Genomic DNA, 15,095 nt, shown 5'->3' on the forward strand with positions numbered 1-15,095 from the left:
AATTGTAAGTGTGTGCCTAAATGAATGAGGGGTACTGGACAAGTGTTGTAACTTTTGGCCTCTTAGTTCTTTGCTGAGAGTGGCCCATTGTTAAATAAAGATATGCTTAGCTTTGTCGTCCAATTTTTTAAATATAATTAATGATATTTACACGTATTTTCACTATAGATTTAGTCATATTCAATGTCATGATATGGAAAGGTTTATGTTTAGATGTCTTGACTTCGGAAAAAAGAATTTGTTACATTCTTAAGAAAACTGTTTGGCTACGGTTTATGTTTAGATGTCTTGACTCCGGAAAAAAGAATTTGTTACATTCTTAAGAAAAGCATATGGCATTGTTTGGTTTCAAAGTGGAATTGAAAATACATACGAATCATAAAAAGAGAAGAAAAAAACAAGTATTTTACTTTAAAAAGTCTTAATACGGTATGCCCCTTATGTGGTTAGGCAAGGGCTGGCAATTATTAATGACCTATGCCACTTAAGTTGTTGTGCCCAGGAATCATTCCTGGCAAACCACCTTCTAATATCTTGCTCGGTGGCCCAATTAGTGTGGCGGCTGGTATGGGTGTCGGTTCAAGCCCCATTCCCGGGCCAGGTTGGTATGGTTGCAAGTATGCTCGAATATGCATTAGGTCTTCCATTTACAAGCTCTAACATGAAGATCATCCAAGTAATAGTTATGCTAACCTGCTGGATATTATGGCTTTGGCGGAACAAGGTATTCGGAAGTAGTTGTCATAGACCGGAGAGGCTAGAGGATGAAATTGTTGAAATGTCTTTTTGGTGGGTCAAGCGGAGATCGAAATGGAGAAGTCTAGACTAGGAATCTTGGCAAAGAAATTTTGGAGGCATTTTTTTTTGTTAATTGGCAGTATAGTTTAGTAGTGGTGGATCAATTTGTCTAAATGTCCCAAAGTCCTCTAATGCCTCTTAGATTGTTTTATTTAAAGATCAAATTAATGATGGTTTTCGATTCACTTTGCCGAAAAAATGGTCAAAGAATCTTTACATCGCGGCCATTTGTTCACTGGTATTGTAGGTGCACCTCATCAGGCTTATTTTGGTTGGATGTTGTCCTATGAACAACTAAGTGGCAGATGTAAATCATTTTACCAGTGATGTGTTGTAAAATGAATAGAGAGTTGATAATCGGAATGAAAATGATAAAAGAAAGGGAAGAAAGAACTCAGATAGAAAGGTAGAGAATTGTGTGTTATAGACTCAAATGTGATTTATATAGTCTGGCTTGGTTTGGTTCATAAGTCATAACATTTTTACCTGATATGATTAATGGGATGGCGAAATCTAGGGATGAGCACGGTACCCGTTCGGTATCGAAAATATAAACGTCGGGAGTTGGGTATGGGGAGTGGACGTCACATAAGTAGTTATAAATTATCTTTATTAAAAATAGTTTATTAATTACATGATATTATTATTACCACATTTACACTACTTTGTTATATTAACCTTAAAATTTGAACAAAATCTGTTTGGGCTCCCCTGGGTTACCGGGTGCACATTTTGGTCCACTACCAAACCTGCGAATTTTGCCAAATGGAGACTGCTCATATAATTGTGTGTAATATGACCCAATTTTATTTCTTTGTGTTCGCAGGTTCATTCATGTTTTATCTCTCTATCAGTTTTATTTTATACTGTTTGTAGTTATACACCGTTCACGTAGATTTTCCTTTTATAAATTAAAAATGGTGCTTTTGTTTATAATGTTCTTTAGACTTGTGTTCACCTAACGTGGGTGTTTGGGATTGTTTATTTTGAGTTGCTTTTAAGTTTTTGACTTCTTAAAAGTTAATATGTCATTTTTGTAGTGTTTGGATAATGTGTTTTGAGAATGCGTTTCACTGGTTTGAAAAGAAGAAAAAGAAAAGTTCGATGGTTGTAATATTTTCAAATAGGAGATGGAAAAGAGGAAAAGGAGAAGCAAACCGAAACACCATCAATATACATTGTCTTTGTTCGTTACCTTAGCGTAACCCGTCCAACGGACGGGTATTAAACTAGTTATTATTTACTTTAATCTCTTATAATTATAGATAACTCTCCTACTAATTATTATTTTGTTTAATCTCTTCTACTTAATTATAAATAATTATTATTTAGTTTAATTTTAATTTATACTTCTCATTTATAAAATTATTTAATTGATTTTCTATATCATATGTAAGCATCTACTTTTTATTTGTAATATGCAAATTTACTCTTATTTTTTAATGATGTAATTATCTTTAATCAACTTTAAACTTTTACCATAGTATGTATAATGCTAGACATAAGATCGAAAAACATTTTGGATGGCATCAATAACTTAAGACATAATATAATTATAGGTATAATATGCAGTTTTTAATAAAATAATACCAAACAAAATTACAAATATAAATCATTGATTTTATTAATAATAACAAAGTCTTAATTTTTTTAAATAATTCAAATAATATATAACTAAAAACATATGACAATATAATACAGTTAACCCACTTATCATCATACAACCTCCCAACTATTAAATCATATTTTTTTTTTCTATCTTATATTAACTAACTAAATGAAAATTAATATTAAATTTATCATACTTTATATGTTTAATATAATACTTCTATTTTTCTAATAAAATGTTATCCTTAACTTTAAATTGTTAATTTAAGATATTTTTAAATAACCAAATTATTTATCACCAAAACCAAAGTTCGTATTAATATATTATTTATTTTTATTTTCATTATTTAAAAAATTATTATATCGATTTTATTACATGATTTCTAAACAAATTGTATATAACTTTCTCGATATTACTTTATAAATAAAATTACATTTATTACATGTTTTTAAGAGTAAATTACAAGTTTTGTCCTTTAAATTTGTACCAAGTTGCAGGCGGTGTTCTTTGCCTTTAAATTTGACGAGTTTTGTTCTTAATGTCTTAAAATCATGCACGTTATGTCCTTTAGCCCTAATCTAGTTAGATTTTTCTGGTTAAATATGATAACTTAAGGGTATTTTAGTCTTTTTAACTCTTTATTTAAAATAATTTAATAATAAAACCAAACTAAAAAGAAAAGTTATATCAAATAATTTGTCACCCCCTTTGTTTCTCTCCACCCTTATCTCTCTATCCAACCACCACCGACTCCACCAGCCACCACCCTCCACCAGCTGCCACCGCCTCCGACTTCACCACCACACGCTAGTTACCATCCCTCTTTCCCCGTTCGACCATCGTCCACCTTCATCGCAAACACCCAACCACCACCGTCCGTCATCGTCTCAGATCTAAGTCGACCACCCATTTACAACCTACCACCAGAGCGAGGAAATGGTCTAGAGATTCATCTCCCCCACCCCTACACCAATTAAATCAACCTACAAGACTTTGAAGGACTGACATAGTTAAAGTAAGAGTAAATTACTTTGACTGAAGATTGAAGATAGCCGTGGAGAGTTTTGGGTATGCTAATGATAAACTCAGTTTACTTAGATCTACAGATAAACAAATAAACAACTAACGGATCTGTATATGATAGCAATCAAGAGAGAGATTCAAGAGCAAAGAGAAGGGTTTCTTGATTCTGGATCCTTCCATACAAACCAATAACAATTGCTTCATAATGATATTCATCATCATGTCTTTTTTTTTCTCTTGTAGTTTGAGGAAGATCAGCAGATCACGATGAGCTAGGTTTTCAAAAAGCAAATCATAGGATATGGATTTGGTTTTGGTTTTGGTTTTGGTTTTGGGGAAGAAAGGTATTTTTAGAATTAATATATTCTAAAGATTTTGTTTTATTTAGAGTAAATTATTGTATATGACAATATCTAAAATAGATTTAAAGTATGATGTTCATGAACATATCACAGGCTCCGCTTTCTGGGTGTTTGGCATCCTATTTACATTACTATAAAATAGGGATGAGCTTCCTAAGAGAGGCTTCGCTTTCTGGGTGTTTGGCATCCTACATTACTATAAAATAGGGATGAGCTTCCAAAGAGAGAGAGAGAGAGAGAGAGAGAGAGAGAAGACTTAGAGAGAGTGCACAAGGTTTCTTTAATTAAATATTATTTTATTTTTACAAAATAGTCCTTATATATAATTTATTTACATAATAACTCCTAAAAAGATGAAAAGATAAGGATACCCTCATACTTAACCAAAAAATCTAACTGGATTAGGGCTAAAGGATATAACGTGCATGATTTTGAAACGTTAAGGACAAAACTCATCAAATTTAAAGGCAAATGACACCGCCTGCAATTTGGTACAAACATAAAGAACAAAACTTGTAATTTACTCTTTTTTAAATATAATTTATATTTTATCACTAAAATGACTGCTTATTTCCTTCTTGAATAACATGTTTGACCACTGTATCTTCTTTTCAATAAGCATCTCGGCAATCACCATATTTCTCGCGTACCGAGTATATCCATTAGTTTTTTAAATATAATTTTCTTTTTCTTTGATATATAAAATCATATATATTCAACTCGTGTAACACGCGAGGGTTTTTAAAAAATATAACTTTTTTTATTATATGGTAAACAATATTACATTTATTCAACCCGTGTAATATACGTGGTTTTAAAGATACAACTTTTTTTTATTTGGTATATAAAATTTCATTTATTCAACCTATACAATGCATATGGTTCTTATAGATATAATATATAAAATTACATTTATTCAACATGTGCAATAAAATGGGTTTTAAATATACATTGTTTTATTATCTTCCTATACTAATAAACGAAAATCTTTTTTGGAATCGTGTCACTCTCTGGTGCTTTCTCACCTTATTTTCCTATTTATCTCCCATATTAAATAATAATAATTTTAAACAAAGTATTAGATAAGAATAAATATTTAGATACGGATAAACGTTTGTTTTTATAAATTTATTTTTTCAACCCGTATAATACACGGTTATAACCTAGTTATTAAATAAATGATAGTAGCCGAACATAACACGTCACTGGCTACAGTAGCCACAATAGACCTTATTTTGGTTTGAATTACAAAAATTCCATTCACACTATCATATTAACTTACCTTTGTATGGCATTTAAGTAATTACCTAATATTTTGACCAAAAGGTTTTGGTTTTTACACATTTCCGCCTCTCAAATTTTGTTAGTTTTATATATCACCAAAAGTTTACTTTTTTACACTTTAACCACATAAAACCTATTTTTTATTTTATTTTTGTAAACCAAATAGGAAATTAACTAATCATGAATTTTATACTCAAATACCTTTTTATTATGTTTTTATTAACTACTCAACAATTTGTGGGTTATATATTTCTATACTTTTTTTTAGTTTTAGAATAACTGTACTTTTATTTGATTCTTTTTATTAAATTGGTTTATTAAATGTAACAAATTTGGATATGTCACGGTTTCACTCGAGTTTAATTTACTACGTAACTTTTTGGTGATCTGCGAATATACCGTCACAAGTGTTTTTATCTACATTTCAAAACGAGTCCTTTTTATCTAATAGTTTTTATCAAGTTTAATTTATAACATGTCGTACCGCCATAACGCACGGCCGGGTAAACACTAGTTAGAAAAAAGATATGGATGGTGGGTCTTCTTAAAATAAGACATTTTTAAACCTTTTTACATGGATCGTGTCCATAAATTGTATTGAAAGCCCAGCCAGCCAGCCAGCCCATACGAAGTGAAGTAACACAACCCAACCCCCAAAACAAAACAAAACAAAACAAAACAAAACCCTCGTTATTCCATCATCTTGGTCTAACTCAGTAGTTGTATTCCAGGTTCCTTTCTTTCTTTGTTGCTTAATAATTGCATTTGCTTGCTTGCTTGAACCAATATATACTTTCTGATGACTACAAATCCTCCTAGGGTTTTCTGTGATTTGTAATCATCGACTCCTTCACTTTTGATTTTTTGCAGTTGGATCGGGATTATTATTATTATTATGTAAACTATCTAATACTGTTGTTTGGATTTGATGTTACATCTATCCACATTTCTTGATTCAAGGAAATGGAATTTGGACATCCATAGCGTTAATCTTAAGTCGTAGCCATTCTTAAGTTGGTTACTTTAAGTAGGGAATTATTATCATGGTTTTGGAATCAAGTTTGAAAATCACAATAAAAAGTTTAAATTACGTATAACTAAAGTTGGTTGATTTTCTTTAATTTTTATTCTTATGTTTGTAATGTTCTCTTTGATCGTAAGGGACCTGTGTTTACTCGCTGCTTATCGCAGAAAGTGAAAAGCAAAAACAGAGTCTGCCAATGGAGAACTTGAAATCAGAAGACGAATCACCAGCTTCAACTACACAGTAAGTCCTTGTCCTTGTTAATTTAATTACAATCATTGGTTTGGTTTTTCAAAGATGAAATCCCAAGCAATTCACTAATAATTCTTTTAAGATTGAGTGTCAGCTCTAGAAGTGGATGACTGAAGTCGTTCGTATCTTTGAGTTTTCATTTAGACTCATTGGTTGTTAATTGGTGCTGTGTGTTAAGGATGAGCGTGGAGGAAAAGTTTAGGATTGTGAGGAGTGTCGGTGAAGAGTGTATTCAGGAAGAAGAACTCTTGAATCTTCTTACCAAGAAGCCCCAGCCCATTTGCTATGATGGGTTCGAACCTTCTGGCAGAATGCATATAGCACAGGTGTGTTTGTTTGTTTGTTTGTTGCTTACCTTAACTATAAATAAATAAATAAATAAATGTGATTTATGATTTGGTTAACAGGGTGTTATGAAGACCATCAACGTGAATAAACTGACATCTGCTGGTTGCAAAGTGAAGATTTGGATAGCGGATTGGTTTGCCCAATTGAACAACAAAATGGGTGGAGATTTAGGTAGAATCCAAACGGTTGGGCGTTACCTCATTGAGATATGGAAAGCAGCCGGGATGAATCTAGAGCACGTAGAGTTTCTGTGGTCTTCCGAGGAAATTAATTCTCGGGCACATGAATACTGGCCCCTCGTGATGGACATTGCTAGAAGAAACAAACTTCCCAGGATAATGAGGTATGATTCTGCTGTTTACATACACGTGCAGGCCGGCCGGCCTTTAACTTTGCCTTTTCAATGATTGTAGGTGCTGTCAAATTATGGGCCGAAATGAGCAGGATGAGCTGACAGCTGCTCAGATATTTTACCCATGCATGCAATGTGCAGATATATTTTTTCTAAAGGTATTATTATATCATTGCATTTTGGATTGTAAATAAATTATCATAATGTTTGTTTGTTTGAACAGGCTGACATATGCCAGTTAGGCATGGATCAAAGGAAAGTGAATGTACTTGCTAGGGAATACTGTGATGATATCAAGAGAAAAAACAAGCCCATCATATTGTCACATCGTAAGAGCCAGAACTTTAAAGTTGTAGCATACATGATATGCGTTTGTTGATCATTGGTGTTTGCAGACATGCTTCCTGGATTGTTGCAAGGGCAAGAGAAAATGTCAAAATCTGATGCTTCTTCTGCCATTTTTATGGAAGATGAGGAGGTAGACATTATTGCATTTTGCTTGTGTAATATTTCTTAATAATAATAATTTGTTTGTTGCATGCTGAATGCGACAGGCTGAGGTTAATTTGAAGATAAAAAAAGCATACTGTCCGCCAAATGTTGTTGAAGGGAACCCATGCCTTGACTACATAAAATACATTGTATTCCCATGGTTCAATGAGTTCAAGGTTGAAAGAAAAGCCGAAAATGGAGGAGAAAAGTGAGTTGTTTATAATTTAAAAGAAAAAAATGACGTGAATGTGATGTTGTTGATAGTTAGGAGTTATACATGTAGGACCTTTGCAAGTTTTGAAGAGCTAATCAGTGAATACGAAAAAGGGGATCTACATCCTGCTGACCTAAAACCGGCTCTATCAAAGGCCTTAAACAGGATTTTGCAGCCTGTTCGCAATCATTTCAAGAATGATGAGAATGCCAAGGCTTTACTTAAGAGGGTGAAGGTAGGTATGTGATTGTAGCTTGCTTGATTTTTTGAACAACTAAACTAACCAATACCTTTTCTTGTTGGTTGCAGGGTTTTAAAGTCACAAAATGATTGTTGTTTTGAGTTTCGATGGTTTAGCAGGTGCTACTAGCTTCTTGTATGGACGTGTGGTTTCTAGCCTTAATCTTCTTGGTATTTGGAAGCCAAGTCTAGTGCTTTGATACCGTTTCCAATTGAATTGAGTTGAGTTGTAAACAAACCATTATCAAAAATATTCCATCCAACTAATGATAATCACAGATCTATCTGTCCGTCTTAGTTTTTATATACGTATATCCATCACTTATCTTTGTATACTTCTTTCACCTCTCAGTATATCCATCACTTATCTTTGTATAGTTCTTTCACCTCTCAACAATAGTATAAACTATAACTTTCTTTTCTTCCATGACAATGCTTTATTAGTATTTACAGTATTGTAACGGTGTGCTCCAACTTGATACGTTACAAACCGATAAAAAGAGCACTTAAAGAACCAGAAAGGGATATCTATTCATCAATAGTTTTATTCTGTTCATCACTTAGAGTAAACAACCTAAGGACACCCAATACTATTTGACGATTATAGAACTATCCGTGACTTTGCTTTGTATTTTTTTTCTTAGCGTTTTAGTTCTTTATTAATGATTAGATTAGATATACGCTTCAGTCCGTAAAAAGTTGAATATTTAGCCACCAGCTACACGTCGCCACACAGTCTGACTTATACATCTACTTTAATAAAACATAAGGTATTGCATCTTTAGAAGTGAAAACACTAGTGTAATACATTACGAGTTTTTAAAAACAAGGTACATAGTGTAAGAAACTTGATAAATTATGAGAAATGATTGCAAGTCCCCAACCCAATATTAAGTAGAAAGTTAGAAAATAATTTTAAACTATGTATTACTCATATTAGTAATACCATATTAACAATATATAGTAGAAATACAACCATGAAAAGAACTACAAAGAAACCTATGTTGGTAGTAAGAAGCAAAGTTATACATTATAACACAACCTGCTAATTTAAAAAAAAAAATAAACTATATGTTGTTAGGAAAATTACAATTTCTTGACTTCTTTAATCTACAATTTAGAAGAAAGCATGAAATGAGTGGTATAGGTCTTGGAAGTACAAAAGACAATCTCACTATGTTATCGAAATGGTGGTGGCAGTTTAGAGATGAACCGAAACAATTGTGGGCCGAGGTTGTTGCAGCCATACATAAAACAACTTGATTCCTATTAGGAAAACAATTGCTGGAACATGGAAAGATATTGGGTCAATGGATGTCGAGTTGTTGAAATATGAGGTGAATGTAGGTCCCCTTGTCGTATGGATCGTCACAGAATTGTATATCTAACCTAGAGTGCGGAATCCTCTAGATCAGATTTGTTACAGAAACGAGTAGAAACACAGAAATTCCAATCAAACAGGTCTTCTATTGATTATCCAAACTAAACGTTTTACAATCAACTCAAGACCTCACAACCTCACAGCCACTATCTGTGATCTTGTCTAAAAACCCTAATTCGAAATTCACTTCTCTCTCTAGACTTTCTCTCTCTAAAATTCTCTAACCTTTTAGACCCTAATCACAAAACATGTTTATATACCACATATCTGTGAACTGGGCTTCCTACATGGACTAGGCCATTTTCCAAGCCCATTACAACAAATAACTCACTAACCAATAAGCTAAGCCGAATACAAAATATCCAAAGACTAAATAATCAAACTATTAAGCTGTTGTTACCGAATATGCACCAACAAACTCCTCCTTGACAATAGCTTCATAGTGTAACTTTGTCTTCTAACATCTTGTGTTCTTTTGGTCTTTAGATAGCGTCAGCTACACAGCTTCTGACATCAACAGACTCCCCCTTAGCTGATGCTTCTAATCTCCAAAACTTTCCTTCATTGTAGATCAGTTAGCTAGCAATCCTTGGTTAAGCAAGTAAGCTCCAACTCTTCATATCTCTCTCTCTACAATGTAGTAGAAGGATCCTACCATGCATCTTCACATGTTCTTTACTTCATTCTCAATCTGCACTTGACTTGTATTCTGCACTTCATTTTGATAACTGCATCAATTTGTTTAGCAACATAAGCAAGTATCTCGAAAAACCATTAGTCTTTTTTCACATTTAAAGATAAACCGATATTTTATCTTATCATGCAAAAACAACAACTTGTCAATTCAAAATGGAAGTCTTTTAAAAAGAAATCTTTTTGGTTTTTTTTTTTTTTTTGATTTTTTTAAACAAACTAACAAACTAAACTAAACTAAAAAATATTTACAATACAACTTTTTGTGAGAATCATGTGCAAGAAGATCATATAAACAAAATCAAACTGTTTTCACACTACTAGATAATTCTTTATTTATTTTCGTGAAAAGCAGTCCAAGACGATTACCAGTATGTTTGTCCACTTAAACAAAATGCATGAACATTTCAAGTACCATTACCGTATGATACGTTAAGGTAATTTTATTACTGATATACTAGTGTGTCCCACTTCAGGATATACCCCCGCGATCAAGGTATGCACAAAGATTCATCGTAGTAGGTGAGTATACTGAATTCATCCGTTTTGTTTTTCAACGTTTAGATAATTGGTGATCAGGTCAGTACTTCCGTACAGCAAAGAGACCAAAATATCTAATGAGGGCTAAGACAAATACCATTTTTGGTACAATTTATGCATTTTGCACTTTTTGAATGACTCTCTAGAAGAGCTTCTTCATTTATGGGATTTGGCATTTTTTGCTCTTTTAAGATATCCTGGTTGTGCCTAGGTCAGCATGTATCTGGATGCAGCAGAAGGACAACCCTGATATCCCCAGATGAAATAACAGTATAAAGACCCAAAACCTCAGATTTTGTCAATCTATCAACGCAAGATTTAAGGTTATTAAACCATACACCACTGATGTGTTCCCCACTCATACACAGTTCATTTAGGTTTATATCACATTGGTAAGTTGATTATTTCATGCTTTTTGCCTACTGGTACATCATATAATGAAGCTGCTATCACACTTAAGCAATTTAATTTCAGTTTCAGTGTGACAGTCTAACTTGCTGATGTACTATCATTTCTTCTTTTTCACACAGTGACAACTCATTTTTTATTTTTCTATTTTTTTATGTTTTTGATTTTTTAATGTTTTTGTATTTTTTTATTTTTTTAATTTATAACTTACTCCCCCTAAACATACACACTAACTAAACTCTTTTTGGCTTAGGGTGATTTCTCCCCCTAAATTTTTGTTTTTATGGAGCAAGTTTCAAAAACAGAAATTTAAACACAAACAGACTCCCACTTCAATCTGACAATAAGTTTTTCACCCATAAATCATCAATCAATCACCAAAGTAAATAGTTTGTTACCCATGTTAACCTACTATTCACCTCAGACACTTTACAGGAACAACCACTGTCGAATATATCAACAGTCCTTCTTGGTCATCCTTCACACACTCAACAACTTAGTTAGACTTAACAACCCAAACCTGACCGGTTTTGGGTTGACCATGTAAATCCACATAAGATGCTTCTAACCAATATCCATCACACCTTACTGGTGTCTTGGATGTTTTACCTGTTGTTGAACAAGATTTATAACTCCCACTAGGTCTTTGATCGCGAGAATTCTAATAAAATCTCGGATTTTCTGACCTTTGAAAATTATTATCTTGATATCTTCTTCTCCCATTATTACACCATGAATTTTGAAAAAAAATTGGATGTTGTCGAACATTTGAGTTACTAAAACCCCTATGTTCGTTTCTTCTTTGAAAATTTCGATTACCAAAAGTATGGTATCGATTTTGATATCCAAAATTTCTATTTTGATTTTGAAACCGATTTGATTTACCATTAAAATGACTAAATTGTGTAGAAGAACTTCTTGGTCTATCAAATCGTCTCGATGTTGAAGTTTTAGATTGAAATCTTGGTTGATTACGTTAACAATGTTGTTGAACATAATTATTTAAACCAACCCTGTTCCCATCCTTAACTTCATCAACTTTTCCTTTATTTTTCTTCAAAGGACAACAACTCGCCACATGCCCTTTGTTGTGACATCTAAAACAGGATTTTGTCTTATAATTTCTCTTTTTCTGAAATCTTTTTTTATATGTTTTCTTCTTTTCCTTTTCAGTATCCTCATCCGATATATGAGGTGTACTGTTAGATTCAACAGATTCTTTCAAAGATACTGGATTACTTGGCAAGTCCACAGCTATCGGATCCACTACAGCTGGTGTAGTAGGCACAAAATCAATTAACTCATTTTCATCAGGTAAAAAAGAGTAGTCTTGATTTTTAGAAGATGAGGCTTTACTAAACCCCAAACCCTTTTTATCATTACTCTTTTTCGAACTTGCTTGAATTTGAGTCCTAACTAATGAAGATTTTCCAAATTTGTCTAACTTTCCTTTAAGTTCAACAATTTGGTCTTGTGCAATGGCCAATTCCCTGCACTTATCAGAAAATTCATTAGTTTTATCTTTTACAGTTTCACGAGCCAAATCAATAACCTGTAACAGTTCATTGACTTTGCTTGTTAAACTGCTAATTTCCTGTTCATTTGATTTGAGTTTATTTAAACAATCTGACTCTCGTTTAATCAAAAGAACATTTGACTCTTTTAATTTTTGCAATTCAGCTAACTGATTTTGTTTTGCTCCAATAGTCTGTCAACTTTACCCTGTAGTTCAGTGCAATTATGACACGTATGACTTAAAGATTCTGATGATACCTTCACCTCTGCTGTAAGTTCATTCACACCATTCATGCACTTTGAAACTTCTCCAGCCTTCTTCTCAACAGCTTTCTTCTTCTCTTATACCACAACATCTGCATTTCCCTGATATCGCTTTTCTAATGCATCCCACATATCCTTTGAATTAGTGTACTTCTTAAAGGTATGCTTGATGCTATCAGGTAAGGACATTTTTATTGCAGCTAAAACTTTCTTCTCAGCATCAACCACCTGTCTCTCAGTTTCATCCATCTTGTCATAAGACATCACTATAACCCATCCTTCGACACGACGTGTAGGAGCAACATATCCATCAATCATACAATACCACATTATGGAATCCTCACTTTTCACAACCGATTCAAACTCCTCCTTCCAGATAGCATATTGTTTAACATTTGTAAGCTTTGGCCAATTCTTAACAGTCTCACTGACCTTATCCATTTTAACCATCTTTAAACACGTTTTTATCGTAACCGTACTGATAAAACCGTACAATATTTTTCCGAATAAAACCGTACAATATTTTTCCGAAAGCTGTTTTTACCAAATTATACTGTTAGAATCGTCTCGAAAAACAAATCCAATGATATATAATGTCGAAAACCAAATTTGGGAATTTCCAGAGTCTTTTTTTTGTCCTAAAAATCAACCGAGTCCAACGGTGCAAACGGTTTCGGCAGATGAGCTACGGATCAATTTCTATTCACGAAAACATTAATTCCTCTATGCGTATCTAAATAAATACTCCACCTTTTAATTCCTCTAGCTAATTTTGCTGGTAAACCAAGTTAATTTTGCTGGGTAACGCTAATTATGCTGGCAAACCAAGTTAAATATGCTGATAGAGTAATTATAATTATGCTGGTAGAGGAATTATAATTATGCTGGTTTTTAAATTTGATGGAATAAATATGCTAGCTGATCAAATTCGCTGGTTAATTATGTTAGCTTAATTTCGCTGATCAGATTAATTTTGCTGGTTAATTGCGCTAGCCTGATCAAGTTCGCTATTACGACGACTGTTAATTTCGCCGATCACCGTAATAATGTCACTGAGGACAATTATACGGTTACCAAAGTCGCCTTTGGATTTAATTTCGCCGGTCACCGAATTGCTAGGTCACAAAATCACTGGTCAGTCAGTGTAGATGTTAAATTTGCTGCGAAATTGTTAATTATGCTAGAAAATTTTTGGAAACTCAATCTGATCGAATTTTCTGCAGATTTTCCAGATTCTTCTAACAATTTCCTGCAAAATCGAACAACCAAATCAGCCAAATTTTTTGAAGAATATACGAAGAACAATCTTCGAATCTTCAAGACTTTCTACCCAAAATCCTTCAAAAATCAACCAAACCTGCAACCAAAAACACTAAAACAACAAAATTAAATATGCAAACAGATCAAACAACCTTAAAATTTTCGAAAATTATATCAAACCTAAAAAAAAATTCGAAACCCTAATTCAGGTTCAAAATTTTCAAAATTTCTTCAAACTTCCACCCGAATCTGCAGTCTGCAATTCTGAACCGAGCTTCTTCAAGAGCCTAATGCTCTGATACCAATTGTAGGTCCCCTTGTCGTATGGATCGTCACAGAATTGTATATCTAACCTAGAGTGCGGAATCCTCTAGATCAGATTTGTTACAGAAACGAGTAGAAAAACCGAAATTCCAATTAAACAGGTCTTCTATTGATTATCCAAACTAAACGTTTTACAATCAACTCAAGACCTCACAACCTCACAACCACTATCTGTGATCTTGTCTAAGAACCCTAATTCGAAATTCACTTCTCTCTCCAGACTTTCTCTCTCTAAAATTCTCTAACCTTTTAGACCCTAATCACAAAACATGTTTATATACCACATGTCTGTGAACTGGGCTTCCTACATGGACTAGGCCATTTTCCAAGCCCATTACAACAAATAACTCACTAACCAATAAGCTAAGCCCAATACAAAATATCCAAAGACTAAATAATCAAACTATTAAGCTGTTGTCACCGAATATGCACCAACAGTGAACATCAAAGAGAAGCTAAAAGTCAAAGTAGGTGATGGAAGAAATACGAAATTTTGGAAGGATGCTTGGCTGGAACAACCATTAAAAAAATGCATACCCGGATTTATTTCGGATTGCAAAGAATAAAGACGGTAGTATTACATTTTATCTGGTTGGTACAAGACCAAATAATCATTGGGGATGGGAATGGATTAAGCCGCCAATGACTACATGCGAATGGGAACACATGGGAGAGCTTATGAGAAAGTTAAAGATTATGGTTTGAAAGGGGG

The 15,095-nt window shown here is 33.2% G+C and overlaps 1 protein-coding gene across 6 annotated transcripts; it reads left to right on the forward strand.

The window, feature by feature from the left end:
• Positions 1-5,687: 5,687 nt before the first annotated feature.
• Positions 5,688-8,306, forward strand: LOC110885309 (tyrosine--tRNA ligase 1, cytoplasmic). 6 transcript variants are annotated; one of them, XM_022132988.2, is made up of 10 exons: positions 5,688-5,807; positions 6,268-6,343; positions 6,531-6,678; positions 6,760-7,043; positions 7,114-7,210; positions 7,276-7,381; positions 7,448-7,530; positions 7,607-7,752; positions 7,828-7,993; positions 8,068-8,306. In XM_022132988.2, the coding sequence occupies exons 2-10, from the start codon at positions 6,297-6,299 to the stop codon at positions 8,086-8,088; spliced, it is 1,098 nt and encodes a 365-aa protein (XP_021988680.1). In that variant the 5' UTR covers positions 5,688-5,807; positions 6,268-6,296; the 3' UTR covers positions 8,089-8,306. The 6 variants fall into 6 exon arrangements, with proteins under 6 accessions (XP_021988680.1, XP_021988678.1, XP_021988679.1 ...); XM_022132986.2 differs by having other exon boundaries at positions 5,715-5,807; positions 6,238-6,343; XM_022132987.2 differs by lacking the exon at positions 5,688-5,807 and adding an exon at positions 5,815-5,910 and having other exon boundaries at positions 6,238-6,343.
• Positions 8,307-15,095: the final 6,789 nt, after the last annotated feature.

The sequence above is a fragment of the Helianthus annuus genome, chromosome 10, assembly GCF_002127325.2.
Source record: "Helianthus annuus cultivar XRQ/B chromosome 10, HanXRQr2.0-SUNRISE, whole genome shotgun sequence".
Taxonomy (NCBI): Eukaryota; Viridiplantae; Streptophyta; class Magnoliopsida; order Asterales; family Asteraceae; genus Helianthus; species Helianthus annuus.

What these genes read in the sequence shown, in the direction of transcription:
- LOC110885309 (XM_022132988.2), top strand. Translation starts at nt 6,297, where the DNA reads ATGGAGAACTTGAAATCAGAAGACGAATCACCAGCTTCAACTACACA. An exon ending in GCCCATCATATTGTCACATC is followed by an intron (nt 7,382 to 7,447) that starts GTAAGAGCCAGA and finishes TGGTGTTTGCAG; the next exon opens with ACATGCTTCCTGGATTGTTG. An exon ending in CTTTACTTAAGAGGGTGAAG is followed by an intron (nt 7,994 to 8,067) that starts GTAGGTATGTGA and finishes TGTTGGTTGCAG; the next exon opens with GGTTTTAAAGTCACAAAATG.